Source organism: Meriones unguiculatus, chromosome 17, assembly GCF_030254825.1.
Source record: "Meriones unguiculatus strain TT.TT164.6M chromosome 17, Bangor_MerUng_6.1, whole genome shotgun sequence".
NCBI lineage: Eukaryota > Metazoa > Chordata > Mammalia > Rodentia > Muridae > Meriones > Meriones unguiculatus.
The window spans coordinates 74,603,107-74,621,238 of NC_083364.1; the positions used below are offsets into that span (position 1 = coordinate 74,603,107).

General features: G+C 37.8%; 1 protein-coding gene across 9 annotated transcripts in view; it reads left to right on the forward strand.

Moving 5' to 3' along the window:
* The window catches only part of Robo1 (roundabout guidance receptor 1), a 1,064,494-nt gene that overhangs the window by 927,540 nt on the left and 118,822 nt on the right, over nt 1–18,132 (forward strand). For all 9 annotated transcript variants that reach the window (XM_060370628.1, XM_060370629.1, XM_060370634.1 and 6 more), the window contains one exon: nt 17,782–17,902. In XM_060370628.1, coding sequence (XP_060226611.1) covers nt 17,782–17,902 — 121 coding nt within the window. The remainder of the gene's footprint in view (nt 1–17,781; nt 17,903–18,132) is intronic.

The following is an 18,132-nucleotide window of genomic DNA, read 5'->3' on the forward strand; positions in this document are numbered from 1 at the left end:
CATTCTGAGCCTTTCACACACTTTCAGATCTACATAATTACACATAGATCCAGCAAATACAAAGCTGAATTTGAATACAAAACTAGGGTAAAGAAAGCCCATTGTTTCTGATCTACTTGTGAACGCAAAGCCTTTCAGAGGGATTGCAATAAACTAAGACATTCCTGATTCTAACACATATGTTAAGCTAGATGGCTGTAAGATATTCTAATGAGGATTTGGCAACTGTTCTTATTGAAATTTTTGATTACTAAGCTTTTTGTTGATTTATGAGTCTTTGCTTCTGTTACTTTATTTGTTTAGAATGTTCTGACTCCTTCACCCTCTACTTTTTAACTAATTTTCACCTCACAACTTTGTGTGTGTGTGAGAGTGAATGTGTGTGTGTGTGTGTGTGTGTGTGTGTGTGTATGTGGTGTTCTCTTGGCTTAGGTGGTGGTGGGAACACATGGCACGGGGCAGATGTAGAAGTTCAAGGACAGCCTCAAGTCTTTACCTTCCCCTTGTTTAGCAGAGGTAGCAGAGGGTCTTTCATGTTGTTGTTGTTTTTTATCACTGGTTCGCATATCAGCTGGCGAAAGTTCTGGCCATTTTTCCTACTTCAGCCTTCTATTTTACCACAGAAATACTAACATTAGAGATTTGAGCCATTGTGTCTGGGTTTCACTTGGATTCTACCTTGAACTCTGGTCATCAGGCTTTTGCTGCAAGCTGTGCAACTGGTGAGCCGTCTCCATAACCCCTCAATTCTCGATTTGGAAGCTGCTTCTTCAGAGAAGTCTTCTGTCACATCATACCTGAAATACCCACACTAGTTTTCTCTTTCAGGTCTTTCCTCTGTTTTTCCAAATATTCTTCTTAGTTCTGCTGCAAATCCTGATTTATGTATTATTTGTCTCTTATATATGAGGCATCTTGAGTGGAATACCTGTATTCCTGTTTGTCTTTTAGTAGAAGCTTATAATGGTTAACATTGATTGACAGCTTGATGGGATTAATTATTTCATTACAAAATGTATTGATTGTCATGGTTCTCATTTGATTAATAAAGATGTTTTTGCACTTAGTTGTAGTGATTTAAAATTCACAGTTTGAAACCACAATTCCTTTTGTACTTAACTAAATAATAGCATAGTACCTACATATTTATCATGACCCTTTTGTGAATTAAATTATACTAGTGTCCCCAGTCTGATTTGGATGGAGTCTGTAGTTCACTGGTATTGTACTTACCTAGCATACATATGACTCTAAGTTAATAGTAAGAACAGGAGGGGAAGGGTGGGGAGGGGTAGGCAGGAAGGGAGGTGAAGAGATTGGCAAGCAAGGGGGAAAAGTGGAAAAAAGGTAAAAGGAGGAGAAACTAGGAAAGGGGAGAAGGCAGGCAGAGAAACGAGAAAGGAAGGTAGAGGAAGAACAAAATGATGTAGCCTAGGTGGAGAGAGAATAAAGGAGTTGGAAGAGTTCAGAATGGATGAGAACTCTCATTTTAAGTTATTATATATCCAATTGTCTTGAGTTTCAGTTCTTGTTCACTTTGTACTAATAAGTTGTGAAGGGCTAAGGATGTAGCTTACAGGATAGATTGTTTGTGTAGCATGCACGAGGCCATGGGTTTGACCTCGAGTACCATGTGAACAGGATATGGTGGCTCAGGCCTGTATTTCCTAGTACTAGGGAAATGGAGGCAGGAAGATCAGTAGTTCGAGGCTATTGTCAATTTGTGACTTCCAGATCAACCAGAGAGTGTGGGAACTTGTGAATGGTGAGAGACCGGCAAAATTTGACTTAATTAATTAAAGCAATTTGCAAAATAAGATATTTAAACAGATGAAAACAAAACCAAAAATTTGTGAAGTTATAGCATATCCTGGTCCACTGGTTCATAAATTATGTCAAACTTAGGTCTTGTATAACATATGTCTTTTGTAGACTTGGTATTGTGTAGTCTGTCTGCACAATAGTCTTGTCCAGATCTTTTAGGACACCAAGTTAGCATTACTTGGAAAATCCTTACAAATCGATGGGCGCTGGCTCGAGAACCACAGAGACAATGCAAGTATGTCCAGTAGCAGAGTTAAAGTGGCCGAAGCCAGAGCAGAGGCGATGTATTTTTATGTTAGTAAGTAATCTTTAGCAGTTTGGAAAATACTCTGAGTAATGTGTTACACTTCCTTGTATATAAATGACTTCACATGTGTGATCAGCCTATATAACCTCATGCTGTTTGGATATGGAAATACATTAATATTCTATCCTGCTTCAGTTTTACTATTCTATTAAGTCTTCTGACAACACTCTACTCTTCTGATTATTTGCTTTTTTCTCAAATTGGTTTCCTCTAAACCAGCTTTTACTATTATTTTTTTTCTCAAAATGCCAGTGCCACCCAAACGTATCCAGACTGTTAGACAACACGATGACTGCCGCACTGATCTACTTAAGTGTTGTCAGCATGTGCCTCTAATTAGCATCCTCAGTCCTCCAGCCTAAGTGAATCCCTCACACAGGAGGCTCCCAGAATTCTTCTAATCACCCCCTCCCCCCAAAAAAGTGAGACTTCATAATTCAGGCTAATTATCAGTGAGGAGCACCTATCCCAAGAGATGTAACTGTACAAAATGAGCACCGGTGGCCAAAGGGCATTTCCTGCAGCAGGCTTTTGAGGTCAGCCTGCTCCGCGAGCACAGAAAGCAGAAACACAAATGCTATTGGCTTTCTGTTTGCTGCCTGCAGAGTACGCTTACTTCTGCGGCTTCAGTTCCTTCAGTGCTAAGCACTTTGATATATCTGATCAGCCTAGTAAATTTTCTCCAAATTGCCATGGACTAGTGGAATTTTGCTCGAGTCTGGGAGCACTTTGTTTAATTATAGGTTGAAGTCACTTGCCAAATTAAAGACAATCATTTGTGGGTTCAAGGATGGTGCTCTAACCCGTTTATTTTATTTTCAATGTTCTATTAATCTCAAATGAAATGTTTCTCAAAAAAAAAAGTAGCTTTAAATTTACTTGAAAGCATTGCCTATAAATCTTATCTTTGAATTGGAAAAGTTCACTGATATCAGCATGGGGTTGGGAAAGCCTTTGTGTTTAGACAGTTTGCTTTGCAAGTCGCTTATCTGTGTTTGTGCATGATGGCCAGGCAGCATTTTGTTTCTTTCTGTTTACCTCAAACAAAATGAATTGTAACCTTCTTTTTAAAGTAGTACATTCCAAAGTTCACTGATTGTACAAGGCCTTCTTTCTTTAAAAGCGGCCCCAAATGCAGAAATCAAAGAAACATTTGAAGGCATTCAGGTTTAAATTACTGTTCATCTGAACCTTTTGAAAGGACCTGGGATCTCTATTTATGCTTGGCCAAAGTTAACTTTATTTCTTTATGGTGTCCACGCCATCCTCCCTCCAGAATAATTTCAATTTTCATTCCTAGGCCAAAGTCCCTAACTCTGATTGTGCTTTTCCTTTGTATAAAGGACCAGTTGCTTAAACCAAATAGCAGTTGGTAACATCTGACCTCTTCAGTTTTTATCTCCTTAAAAACCAAAGAACTTGATAATATGATAAATCATACACTTGTAAAATAATCTGGTGTACATTAACGGAATTACTACCAGATGGTACAGAATTTCTCTTCTTAAATCTTAAAAATGTGTAGGTGCTTAGAAGGTGAAGCTTAGCAGGCTGATTGTGTTAGAACCAGGCTCAGGTTAAGATCCAGTTCTATGGAAAAATCTCAAGAGAAGTTGAGCTCAATTTATAGAAAACTGGTTGAAAATAATGGAAATTCTTCTCCTTGAGAGGATAAAGCAAACCATTATTTCTGATGCTGCCTTTTACACTCTTCTCTCATTCAGATATATCACACCATTCTACAGAACCCTGCATCGTACTTACAAAGATCATATCAGAGTTACCCATCTTCATTACAAAAGCTATAAATATTCTGTCTCAACTCTGACTATGCTGCAAGAGTAAACTCGTATTTACCTGGGAGCAAGAGCGCCCTTCTCTCTGCACAGTAGCTAATGTGGGAAATTTCCCTAATTCCACACCCTCAAAACAACACATGCAATATGGGCTATAAATGTTCACATTTATTCCCATGACCACTACATGGATTAAGGACAATTAGACTGGATTTCCCTATCAGGCGGGCTCAAGTCTGTCATGTGCTGAAAAGGGGACCCTGAGTCTAACACACTAGTGAAGCCCTGGGATCACATTTATCTGTACATCTAGTCATTTGGATTCAGTATTTCCATCCATTTGCATGATCTTGCAGATCTGTGCCTTAGGTCATGAGAAGCCAAGAAAATATAAGTTCCTTATGTCTTTCCAAAAGAAAGCACACTACGGAAGCTTTGCTTTGTATGTGTGCAGAATGAGATTCAGGGCACTTACAGAATGACCTGCAACAAATTTTTCATATTCCTTGACTGTTAATTGCCTCATCCAAAAAACAAACAAACAATAGAATGTATCTTCACTGTAAGTAGGTTGTAAAACTAAAGACTTCATACAGCAATGGGCTGCACCACAGGTACAAGACATCATAATTCTGATAAATATTGGGTCACACAGACTGCTCTGTGAACACATTAGGATATTGATTAAGCTTGCCGCAGACTTGATGAGGAAAAAGGTCCGTGTACTGTCCCAACCTGCCCCACACAGTGTACTTACTTCCCTACAGAGAGCCACTAGAGGCATTTTGCACATAAGACAGAGGTTTTTCTTTCCTAATCATGGTTTTGTGATTATTAAGTCATTTAAAATTCCTAGACAAACCTCAGAAAATTGACGTGCATTTGTTAGGGAAAGTGATCAGAATTGGGATTTGACTTCCACAATGTAGTATAAAAGTCTGTTATGAACTTGAGCTCTAGACTATTAAGCATTGTCTGAAGAAAAACAGCTGACATCATGATAAGTTTATACTCATGCAGTTGCTGTGGGAAAATGCAGATAATGTTTTATATATAAATGCTGTGTATTTTACATCCTGAAGTTAAGATGAGGTTTTAGTCATCACAGAATGTATATCATGTGTAGAAGACAGATCCCCTTCTCAAAAAAAAAAAAAAAAGATGGTAAATGACATTTTACCTCTGATTTTATTTTGCTCCTAAATCTTCCCATTGACTGCCGTCACTTCTGGTACAATGACCTGGTAATGCCAAAGGTCCTGGCTAGGTTACCTTTTTGTCTGGAATCAACCTAGGATTTACAAAATTCTGATTTTTAACTCCAAGTTCTAACAGCATAGTTTAGACATAGGTCAAGAGCAACTGAAGCCTCCTTGATAATTGGACCAAGGTCAGGCACAATCAGTAATTCCATCCTAGCAACCTAGAGTCCCTTGATGCTCTTCACAATGTTTTTCTCGTCAGTGTGGTTTTGTCTTGGCCATGGAACTGAACCACATATGATTGTAAGAGTATGCCTTTGATGGCAACCCAAATGATTTTTTAAATATTTTTAAATAAGTAATTTTCTCCTTTGTTTTTGTTTTCATAGAACACTACAGAAGTACAAGCCCACAGGAATCACTTATTTTTACTTTTTATGGACCATGAGTTCATCCGTAGTTCTCAAGAGCAGCGAATGCTCAAACTTAATGCCAAAGTTTGAACTCTCATTCAGTCTTTGTGTTACCAAAGGATTACATCCATCTAACATGGGTAAATAAGTGATCATACTTCATATCTACATAAACATACATATATACATATATATACATATATATATATGTACAAAACATTGAGGAATATAGGAGTGATTTGACTTATTCTTATGTATCTGTCCCTCAATGATTGAGGCAAAGAATTGCCAAATCAATGAGATACATTCTAGAATAGTTTTGTGTTCAATAATAGAAAAGAAAGAAATCCATTCTATGGGTTTGGAATTTATACCTCTAGTCCTATGGGCTCAATCATTTGATTAATTAACTAGCTTGCTAATTAAGCTGTTTACTTGGAAGTTTCTCTTGTACCTCTTTGATATTCTGAGATGAAAACACTACCAGCTGTAGCTCAAACTTTATTTCCATCCGCAGCTTTTACAAACATGTTTGTACTTGTAAAGGAACTTTGTTAATAATATTAGATAGTCCTGTTGCTTTTTTATATTTGAAAATTAAAGATACCTTTTAGTCAAGTCAGTCTGGCCACTGTATTTCCAAGTCCAAGAATCCCTGCTACACTCAACTGTGGGTCTCTGTCTTCAGAATGTAAGCGAATGTTACAAATTACACCAGGTCCCTGGAAAAAGCATTATCTTTGCAAAGTATTTGGTGGTGAAGGAAATCCTCACACTCAAGCAAAACTGTAGAGAACAAGTAAGCCTAACAAGAAGGCAGAGAAAGAAAAACGGGTTTGCTGTTGGGAAAGTATTTTCAGCTTGTGTCCTTGTAACTCAAAGGAGCCAAGAGTTTGAAAATGAGCTTTTCTCTTCTCAAATACTATGAACATTTGTCATCTTTATTTCTAGAGCATAGTCATAATTCCTCCATAGATTTTTATTTCAGGCTGTCTTAGCAGTGACTATATGTAAATTCAGAATTATAGCCAGATGGCTGGATGAGGTGATAAAAAGCAAACCTGGTTTTGTGGGAGAGTGAAAATTGCCCATAAGACTTTGTTTTTACCTTTAAAACAGCAGGACATTGTTTCATGAGACCTGTGAAGGAAATAATACATTAAGTTTAATAGCTGTGGGCTAAATTAATTTTTCATATCCAAGCTGAATACTACCATGTAATCTGCCTAGAATTTTCATAGACGTAAAAGCCAATCAGCTCCCTTGCTTTTAGGAGATGGCTTGAAAAGGCTACTTTATGACAAAACCACTCTTTATATTGCTTGCTTTTACAGGATTCACTTTGGGTTCTAATCTAAATGGCTTGAGAATCAGACACCTTGGAAATCAGCTAAAAGCTTATGCTGGGTCATCTGCTTTCCATTTCATCAGCAGTCCACAGTTGCCGGCTGGACTTTGGCATATTATAAATTAGAGGGGCTGGAGGGTGTCCCCTTGATTGTTTTAGGCGCCGTACTGGAAAGGTCCAAAAAAATGGGTTTGCAAGAGAAAATGCCAAATTCAAGTCTTCCATTTCTGTTTTTTAGCCCCAATTAAGCAAGCAAACTAGGTAGGCATTAAGAAGCCCGCGTTTCTTCTTTCTTTCCTTGTTTAAATCACGCTTCATAAATAGGTGCTCTGGTGGTGTGCTCACATTGTATAGAAAGGTCCTAATTTATCCCCCACAATGAAAAGCATCCTCTCCCTTTAACTTAACTGTGTCTCTGCAGGGTGCCTTCCACTTGCCTGCAATTAGCTAGGCTCGATGTAGTCTGTCATCAAATTATCATAGGTGCACTTCTGCTGCTGCGAAAACAGCCCACTCCCAATTTATAAATTGCTCGGAGGAAGCAGTGAAGTTCAGTAAGAGACGGAAGCAGCAGAGAACTGCAGCTGCCACAGTCCTAGACAGAATTCTCCCTGGCCTGTGTTCTCAGCTGGCAGCCCCCCAAGCTGTGCGGAGAGCCACGTGCTCCCACTGGGATAATTGCTTTTTCTGCATGAGTCTCTTGTTGCTTCTTTCCGATGATCAAGTGTGTTTAAACTCCTGGCTGAAACCATGTTGGTTTTCAGACGGCGTTGTAAAGTGTACCAGCAAACAAATGAAATTGGATCATGTTCTCTTGTATGTCTGTGGCTCAGACGAATAGAGGACACCAATGAAAAGATCTTAATTGCCTGCTTTCCTCTAATTCTTCTACTCTAAAGAGAATATAATCTAAAGACTTACATGTGAAGTTCCTTTTTTCTCCCCTGTGTGATGCTTTCCTTCTCATGTCAGAAGATTAAATGTGGAAAGGTGATGTGATTGCTTCTAGTTTGCTCTCATATTTTCTGCCCAGTGCATATGGCATTGCCTGGCCTTTTGTTATGAAAGTTTATTTTGTATGTGTGTGCAATTCCCAGGAGCACTATTTATATACTTTAAATAGTCTGTGAAAAATGAAATAGACAATACCAATGAATTGGTAAATAAAGATGAATAGTTTTCACTCTCAAGCTGAATGTTTTGTTTCTTTTTTTTTTATGATGAGGTTGAAATCTGGCTGGTTTAATTTTTGTCTCCCTACAGCAAAGTAAAATATGGTTAATATTAGTACTCATCCATTATCTTCTGGCTCATCTCAGGACACAGCTGTTCCCCTTTGTGTCTGGTCAGGAGTGCACCACAACTTTACCTACCAGCCTTTGTGGGCCACGTGAAACCAGAATGTCTCTCAATCAAAACGATTCAGTGGGAAATATTTTAAAATTTATCTTTTCTTCCCCTTCTCTGTCCTCTTCCTCCTTCTCAATCTCCTCCACTCATTCCTGTGTCAAGGTCTATGTCTCAGATTGAAATAGCTTTCTCCACAGGGAAAAATGAAAAGGTTTTTTTTTTTTTTGAATCAGTAGTCAATAGTTTTATGAAAAGTAGAAAGTAAGCTAACTTATAATCAATTCAGAAAAACTGTGATAATGGTTTTCTCTAGTTTATTATTGCTATTAATCTAAACACTTGTGATTTGAGATCTTCATAAAATCATTTTGTCATAGGCACAAATATAATTTAAATTCTAATTTTGCATAATTAAATTAGCACATAAAAGTAGGATATATGCCAAGTAATTTTGAGATTTATCTTACATTGAAGAGGAATATTGATGTAATTGTTGCTGTAGTTGTATGTCAATGCTTTTTGATAATGAAAATTTATCAAAAATTTGACTTTCTAAATAATGACTTTCAAATTTAAGTTTCAAAGAGAAAAAAAATCAGTGTTTTATTCAGAAATATAAATTACCCATACTATTAAATCATAACTACTAAGCAGATGATATCATCTTATTAAAGCTTTTTTTTTTCTCGCACAATTCAATTCAGAATCTAAACAGGAAAATGGACACCAAAGAACTACTGCGATTTTCTTGCTACTCTATGAAAGCAGGACTCCCAAAATTATCTTTCAGTTGATTCTTTTTTATTATTATTATTACTGTGAGACATTTTGGAATACTTTTCCAACCCTTTGTCATCTGTGGAATACAATTATGTTAGCATGACTGTTTTGATTATTTTAGAGAGCTAGAGCTAGGGTTACTGTTAATATAATTTGCTTTTAGGTCTACATAGGCTGTCCAGGCTGCCCTGCAACTCACTGCTTGAAGTCACAGTAACCTTGCTGCCTCTGCAATCCAGTCGTGACAGGAGTGAGCCAGTGAACCAAGGGATGCTTTTTAAAAACAGGGTAGTTTGGGCTAGATGATAAGAACGTTTGTTCATCTGAACTGCCCAACATTAAAGGTTAAAATTACTTTATAAGCCCATTGAAAGAATCAATTCTCCTTCCTCTCTTTCCGTATTCCATGTTTAAACAAGGCAAGGCATAATTTTTTTTTTAAATTACGTTATTATTATTGCTGTGATTGGGTTGATGCCAGCCTTTAGAGACCAGTTGTTTGTGTGCGGCAGGGACACAGGGGTTGTGCTTGCATAGGTGTGACTCTTCCTTGTGTGTTTCTGTTGAAAGAAGTCTTAAGGAACCTCTTGAGACTGTTCTGCAAAGCAGGATGATAGCTCAACAGGTAAAAGTATCTGCTAAGACCAAAACTTCGGTCTTACATGTAGTTTCTCTGGCCTCCACACCCACTAATGTGTCACAAACACTCACAAAATAAGTAGACAAATACATCAACAAATGCTATTAAAAGGATATTCCCTAGTAAGGGGAACAGAGAGTGTCTCTGACAGGAACTCAGTGGCTGGCTCTTTGATCACCTCCCCCTGATGGGGAAGCAGCCTTACCAGGCCACAGAGGAAGACAATGCAGCCAGTCCTGATGGGACCTAATAGGTTAGGGTCAGATGAAAGGGAAGGAGGACCTCCCCTATCAGTGGACTTGGAGAAGGGCATGGAAGGAGAAGAGGGAGGGAGGGTGGAATTAGGAGGGAGTGAGGGAGGGGGGATACAATTGGAATACAAATCGAATGAACTAATTAATTTAAAAAATTAAAAAAATTAATTTTAAAAAGGATGGTCATTAGGTTGTCTCCAGAGTGTTTGAGGACTGTGAATAACTGGCCACTTAGGTTACCTGCATCTCAGTGTCACTGTTGGGCCATAGAGGCTATTTCTGTGGTTCACAATGGCTTGTTTCAAGTCATCCTCGAACAAGGATCTACGCAGGATCAACAGCACTCCTGTAACGAGATGTTTTGCTCAAGGTGAGTTAGTCAGAAGTCATTGAAGAATGATACTGTCATTCAAAACTTGTCATCCCAACTATTTTGCAATATAAATATAATAATAATTCCATGTGAAGAAAAATCAAGTTATTGCAAGGAGAAATTGCTTCCAAGCCTAGGAACTTCCCTCTTTATACTAATCACAATTACCAAGACCTTGCTACTCAGTGGCTCTTTCCAAGCTGTTGGTCTTCTCAGAATCTGTCAAAATTAGCCACTTGTACAGTTTCTCAATAGTGTGAGGGTATTTATTTGTATCTTATATGTATTGTATAAAAACATCACTCTGTTAGCATTCTAAGTCTTTATTCTATTCTATTGTTCAAATCTATTTCTTAAATGGTATTTCTAAAGGACACAAGTTTCTGAATGTGAAAATCTATTAAAGGAAATGGGATAAATTATAGGACAGTTTGCTGGTTAGCAATTTGAAATCAACTTTGAAGCCCTTAATATAATTAGTGGTTTCATTTTTTGGTCTGTTGAATTCAAGTCACATTAAGTTAATGTAATTAAAAGCAGAAAAGATTTTGTGTAGCCAAACTAGTTAATTAGCCCCAGTTGGCTTAGTATGTTAACCCAGAGGTGTATGGAGAATATTGAGTAGGTGATGTCGGAGAAGAAAACAACAACAGAAAAAAATAAAATAAAATAAAGTAAACCTGTGTGACAGACACTGCAAATCATGACTTGCTTTAGGGTAGAAAATGAAGGTGTAGCTAGGGTTCATAGTGAGTTCATCTTTATTTCTGATTGGAAAAACTGACTGTGGGGTAAGCCATCTACCCACAAACAGACAGACCAAAAATCTTACTTAATTTTCTCATTCCCTCCCTGCCTCCTTCCTTTCCTCCCTCCCTTTCTCCGTTCCTTCCTCCCTTCTTCCTTGGAAGCATGTTCCTCCTGTGTATGCAAAGATAATTAGCTTTTCGTCCTCCCATGTACCGGAAATAAAAATATGTCCTGTGATTGTTTATTTTTTCCAGAAAGGCAGTAAAACTATTCTGTTCACTTTTGGTGGCTCTTAAACGTGAGATGGTCTATGCTGCCACTCAGTAGAGACAGTTCCATGAAGATCAAGGAGTTAGAAAAAGAGGTTGCCTCCTGCTCCATTGAAATCCATAAGTGCTCGGACAGGATCCCCCCTCAAGGAAAATAGTCAAGTCTATTTTATCTTAGGGAGAACTCCTAATGTATTAAAACAGTATGTATCAGCCACGTAGAGAGTTTCCGTACCTTACTATATCTAGAACACCTTTTAAAGTTGGAGGCTATTCCAAAGAAAAATATCAAGTTTAAAGATATTTAAGGTTTTAAAAATTTTAACACCTTCTCTCCCCTCCTCTGCCTTCTTCCTGCAAAGGAGCAGAGCCACCAGGACCTCTCTATTTGCCCCCTCTTTGCTTTGATTTCATTAAGTATGTTCATAGCTGAGCAACCCCACACACACAAGTACTGTCTAGGGCTTATGGAAATGGGGATGTCTAATGTGGGTGCTGCTCTGGGCTGGAAAGGTCCATGGTAACGAGGAAGTAAGACCCTGCCTTGGATTTTTGACAGAGGCTGGATGCCAGCACATTGTCTGAAAGCTGTGGGAGCTGTGCTGCACCCCTGCCCAGGATTATGCTAATTGAAGTCTCTCGGCTGCACTTCTCTGTTTAGCATTGTGTCTGTTCATTATACAAACTAGTTTTTGATAGGTTTACAGTTTGGCTGTCAAATCCAGCTGTAGAAAGAGACCCGCCAAGAAACATTTTCTGGGCCTGTTTTAAATAGTGCTCTTTTCACATTTATAGTGTTTTGTGGGTGTTAGCCATATTTTTTTTCTCCGTGTAGAGAGAGAGGAAATGTCACTTTTCGAAAATGTTGAGAGGGGCACCATGGTTTTCCATGTAGAAAGCTGGTATAGACTTATCATTTTTTTATATGACAACACTAAATGCAGACAGATAACTCCAGTGGATTCTTGAAAGCTAGCAGGTTGATTTGATCAGGGTGAGAGCACCCTGGTGATGTGTCTCCCTTTCTATTGAAAACGACAGACCACTGTATCTTCCGTACATGCGGTCATAAAGAAATGTGTCTTTCGCATAGCTCCATTTCAAAATAGGCATTGGCAAACTATCAAAATCAGCTTAACTTATGGAAATGGAAGGCTGTAATTGTTGTTTGTTTGTTTGTTTGTTTGTTTTGGTTCCTTTGTTCTTTTTGGCTCTTGGAGTGTCCTGCTTTGTCGCTTGCCCCTAATTAACAAGTTTTGTCTGTAACCTATGAATGGTTTCATCTGTGTGTAGTCTTATTTGAGACCTTTAGATTTTCCTGCCATGTTGACAAAAAAAAAAAAAAAAAAACACTCGGGAGGCAGATTTCTGTTATTCCAGGCCAGTCTGGTCTATGTAGTGAATTACAGAACAGGGGTACATGGTGAGACTTTATCTCAAAAAATAGAACAAAAAGATACATTTTCTGATGCAGCTGTACCAGTCAGTTTTGTTGGTGGGGATTGACCGTCCCCACTGAAAAACTATCATTTGGGAGGAACTGGTAGCAACACAGAAAGCCAAAGAATTACCAGTCTCTAACTTAATTGTTTTGCTTTTTAAAAAGTCTGTAAATTACGTGTTTATAAAATTGGAACAGTTTGTCTATTTATATTCAATACTGACACATCAGTATAAGAGAACAGAGCAGGGTCTCCTGGTTAATTAAATTGTGAGGTCTGTTCCAGAATTAACAAACTTACTGTAGCTAGAATTGTAAAAACAAGGTGTATAACAGAAACTCCTTAAGATCTCATAGCTTTCTTCTGGTTCTGTTTCCCCTCAGCTATTGTCTCCTTCCATTCTCTCACAGTTGGAATTATTCCAAGGCCGAGACTCTCCCAGCAGTTCCCCTATAATTCTTGTTAGTTAAATTCCCCTCCTTCTCCATTTGTATGTAATCTTTCAAAATAGAATAACATCAGGCTGTAATATATAATGCTAATTGATGCCCCGTGTGTACAAAATCAAGTTGATTTAAGATCCTGCATTCCCAAGCACTTAAAAAAAATCATAAAAGTAAATAAACGCTGCATGAGATGAAAACTGTAGAAATAAATCTCTGAGTTTGGAAATTACTTATGTTACCATTCTTTAACTTTCTTTTTCCTACATATTTGACTGTTTTAAAATTATTTTCTAAGCCTTATATTTGTTGTAGATAAGCACAGTGACTTATTGACTTTCTGATCAAAAGGAATGTTGAAGGCATTTGTTGGTTTCCTCTTTTTTTTTCCTGTCACATTAATCTAATATTGTTTGTGTTTTGTCTTCTGAAATGAACTCCTTTCCCAAGTATGAAAGGTCATTTAAAGTTAGCCTCTTGGGTATAAGAGGAAGGTCCCCACATGTTGTCCGCACTGACAGAGGCAAAGCAGGACACCTCAGACTCTTGTGTTTTAGTAAGGGAGGGTTTTGTTCTTCTTTTTGTTGACATGGATATGTTTTTCTCAATTTTTAGACTTTCTTATGCGAGTGCGTCAACATGAGCGAATAATAAAAGGGACAGTATATCTTCCCGTTTTAACTTTTTTATTTTATTTTAATTTTTTCACAATGTATTCATTACATATCCCAATTGAAGCCCCCTCTATCAGCTCCTCCCGGTTCCACCTTCCTATCGCCTTCCCCTAGTCCACTGAAAGAGGGAGTTCTCCTCTTCTGCTCTCTTCCCATAGCTTATCAAGTCTCATTAAGACTGCCTGGATCCTCTTCCTCTGTGGCCTGGCAAGGATGCATTGTCAGGGCTGAGTGATCAAAAAGCAGCAACCAATTTCATGTCATAGACAGACCCTCCTCCCCTTACTCAGGGACCCACTTGGAGACTGAGCTGCCTGTGGGCTATATCCGAGCAGAGGTGTAGGTGTGTGGTCTTTGGTTGGTGCATCAGTCTCTACAGGACCTCCTGAGCTCTGATTATTTTAGTTTTGTGGGGCTCCTGTCCCCTCCATGTCCTTCTATCTCCCACCCTCTTCTTCCATAAAACTCCTTGTGCTCTACCCATCTTTAGCCATCAGGGAAATGCAAATCAAGACAACTGAGATTCTATCTTACACCGAACAGTATATCTTGCCCCTCGCAAAGCCAAAGAAACAGAATCTGCCTAAAATGTTTGCTCTGTTCCAACTTGCTTACTGGACAAGGAGTCCTTTTCATCTCACGCAAAAGTGTTACTTTTTCTTAGATATTTTGGCAGATTCTAGGCCCCCAAGAAGAATTAGAGGCTTCTTTACAAGGTTTCTTTTCATACTTCACAGTCAAGATGACCTGGTTTAAAAAGTATAATTAAAACAGACTGACTGGCATAGTAGAAACAGGTGGAGGAAGGATTATACTTTTCTGTACCTCTGGACCTTTCTTGAAAAGTATGGATAGTATAACATTTACCCTTGTTCTCATAGCAAGGTGATAGTAAGGAACATGCTAACTATATATGTGTGTGTGTGTGTGTGTGTGTGTGTGTGTATAATATATATACAAAGACATACAAATATGCTCAAGATACCTCACAGAACACAAACTAGTCAGCATTATGAACTATTATGGACTAAAGTTGGGTCTATGGTTGATTTCTTCTTAGTGTTGTTTATTTCATTTTGTGTTTTTGTTTGTTTGTTTGCTTGCTTGCTTGCTTTGAGCATGCTACAAGACTGATAATTCTAAAAGGAAAGCATAAAAATTTGAAATGTCTGTCTCTAAGGAAATGGTTTGAAAGTATTTTTTGTAGTAAAGCCAGGCAATCCAATTGATACTAAATATCTTTGTACAGTTGTTCAATTAAACTGTAAGAACACAACCTCATCTTGCTGAAATTGCTGGTTGAAGAACATACACTCCACAATCGTACCTTTTGTAAAGTTGTGTGGCTGTGCATATGTGTGTATACGTGTCGGTTACTCCCACAAACTCTGTGCTGCTGCTGCACTAGCATAACCTGCACACAGGACACCGTTATTGACAGGACACCAAGAGTTTGTTACTTGGTTGGTGTTTACATTTCCCCTTTGTTAGTTTATAGAATACCTCACCTTACCAAAGACGCTATAACATAGGTCTTTGGTACTCATGGGTTCTATGTGGGCTCAATTTATCTTCGTTCAGTGTGTTGTGTAGGTGTTCTCTTCAGTAATGGGGCATACCAGCTAGTTTATGAAGAGCAACCTACAGTGTTGGCAACAGCCTGGAGTGTTTAGGGGTTCCTATGGGAACCCTTTGTCCAACAACTCAGTACAGAATTACCCATTCCCAATACTTGTAGCTTCATTTAGTGACGTGAGCCATCCACTTGGGGCTCTGTCTTCCCTACTCTTTCGTAATTTATTTTAGGTCACCTTCATATTTGTATATGTTTTAGGAAGCTTCTACTGTATTAGATTTCTATACTACCCCTCAGACAGTCATAAATTTTAGCTGTCTCTCCCTATTCTGTCCCTTGGCCCTTCTCTCATTCCCCTCCATGTTTGAGCCTCCCATTCCAGTCTCCTCTCCCATCCTTCTATCACTTTCTATTCCATTTCTCTTTCCTAGGAAGATCTATCTGCCTGCTCCCCACCCTCTTTCTAGTGGCTTACATTATACTTCATCTCTGTGGTTCTACAATTGTAACTTAGTTATCATTGGCCTAACAGCTAATATCCGCATATCAGCAAATGCATACCAAATTTTGTCTTTCTGGGTCTGGCTTACCTCTTTTGTGGAATAAATAGAGGAGTATTGACATTAACTTTGAAAGTCTGGTAGAATTATACACTAACTCCATCTGGCCATGGGTTTTGTTTTGTTTTTGTTTGTTTGATTTGTTGTTCTTTTGTTTAGTTTTACATTAGGAGACTTTTAAGCACTGCTTCTGTTTCAGTCGGGGTTACAGGTCTGTTTAAATTGCTTATCTGATCTTGACTTAATTTTGATAAGTGGTATACATCTAAAAAATCACTTGTTTCTTTTAGATTTTTCCAATTTGGTGGAGTAAAGGTTTTAAAGTATGTCCTTGTAATTCTCTGGATTTCCACAGTGTCTGTTTTTATGTCCCTCTTTTCATTCCTGATTTTGCTAATTTGTATATTCTCTCTGCTTTTCAGTAAATTTTACTGAGGAATTTGTTAATCTTACTGATTTTTTTTCCTCTCAAAGAGACTTTTCCCTCTTTCATTGAATCTTTGTGGGGTTTTTTTCTATTTTATTGATTTCATCCAAATTTAATTATTTCTTGCCATCTATTCCCTTTGGGTAATATTCTTTTTGTGCTAGATTTTCCAGTAATGCTGTTAAGCTATGAGATTTCTCCAACCTTTTTCTGTAGGCACAAAGTGCTATGAACTTGCCTTTTAGGGTAACCTTCATTTGTCCTATATAAGTTTTTGTATGTTTGGTATTCATTATCACTCAGTTCTAGGAAGTCTAATTTCTGCCTCATCCCATTTTTTATTAAGTAGTGATTTATTCAGTTTCCATGAGTTTGTAAGCCTTCTGCTCTTTAATATGTGGTGGTCATAGAGAATGAAGAGTGTTAGTTCCATTTTTTTTGTATTTGTTGAGATTTATTTTGTGTTTGAGAATACGGCCAGTGTGGGAAAGTATTCCTGGAGGTGATCAGAAGAACGTCTATTCGTTTGCATAATGTTGTCTGTCAATCTCTGTTAGATCCATTTGGTTTATGGCATCATTAGCACCAGCATTTAAGTTGGGAGGAGAAGAGCTGTGTTATCCACTGGAAATGGGGTGGGGTGGGAAAGAGGTGCTGAGCAGGTGGTCTGCTGCAGAGCTGGGGATGAGACAGCTAGATTGGATTTGGAGGAGCAGAGGGTGAGGTGAATTTTACTCAGTTTATTGTAACTTTCTGGATCAGTTGAGAGAAGACCATTATACTTGTTGCCCTCTAAGTTCCCACAGAAACTACGTGGGAGTGAATCACTGTTAATAAAAGTAAGATATTGGTATGCATTGGTAATTAATAAGACATTTTTCTTTAAAGAAACTTGTGAACTAAAGAGATTTTCTATGCTTAATAATACTAGAATATGAATATTTCTACCACTTATTCCTAATACAGAATTGTGTATTGATTATATTACTATGCTACTTAAAAATTCACCCATCTTTCAACTTAACTATTTTTCTTCATTTCAACTTTGTAGTTTGCACCTAATTAAAAATATGAAATATTTTAACTGATTTGAAACATAAATTAACACTTACACTGAATAGTGAGACTTACCAGATGCATAGCTAAATAAAGTGGTTTCATTTTGTACATTTGGAATTTATTTTGTTTGCAAATACTGCTAATAAATACAGCAAGTTGTATATGCCAGCTGTGTTACTTAATTATGCTTTGATTTATTTGATTAGAAAGTAGCCTTTGTTTATGAAGATCTCGACTTCATTAACATTTAAAGTTTAACGTTTAATAATATCCATGTCGTCTGTTTGTTTGAAGATACGAGGAGGGAAGCTCATGATCACTTACACCCGTAAAAGTGACGCTGGCAAGTACGTTTGTGTTGGTACCAACATGGTTGGGGAACGAGAGAGTGAAGTTGCAGAGCTAACTGTTTTAGGTAAGTGTATTTTTATCTAATGTCATCCAAGCCCTGTAAAACATACTCACCATTATTATTTTGTGTCTTTATACAAAAAAGAAAAACCATCTTTAATCAAAGTATATAAATAACCTTTTACATAAAGGAGAAAGAAAAACAAGTAGCCCAATATTTGGAGGAAAGGGTTGAAAAGGAATTAGCAAAGCATCTTGAGATGTTAAAAAAAAAAAACGCAAACATATGAGGTT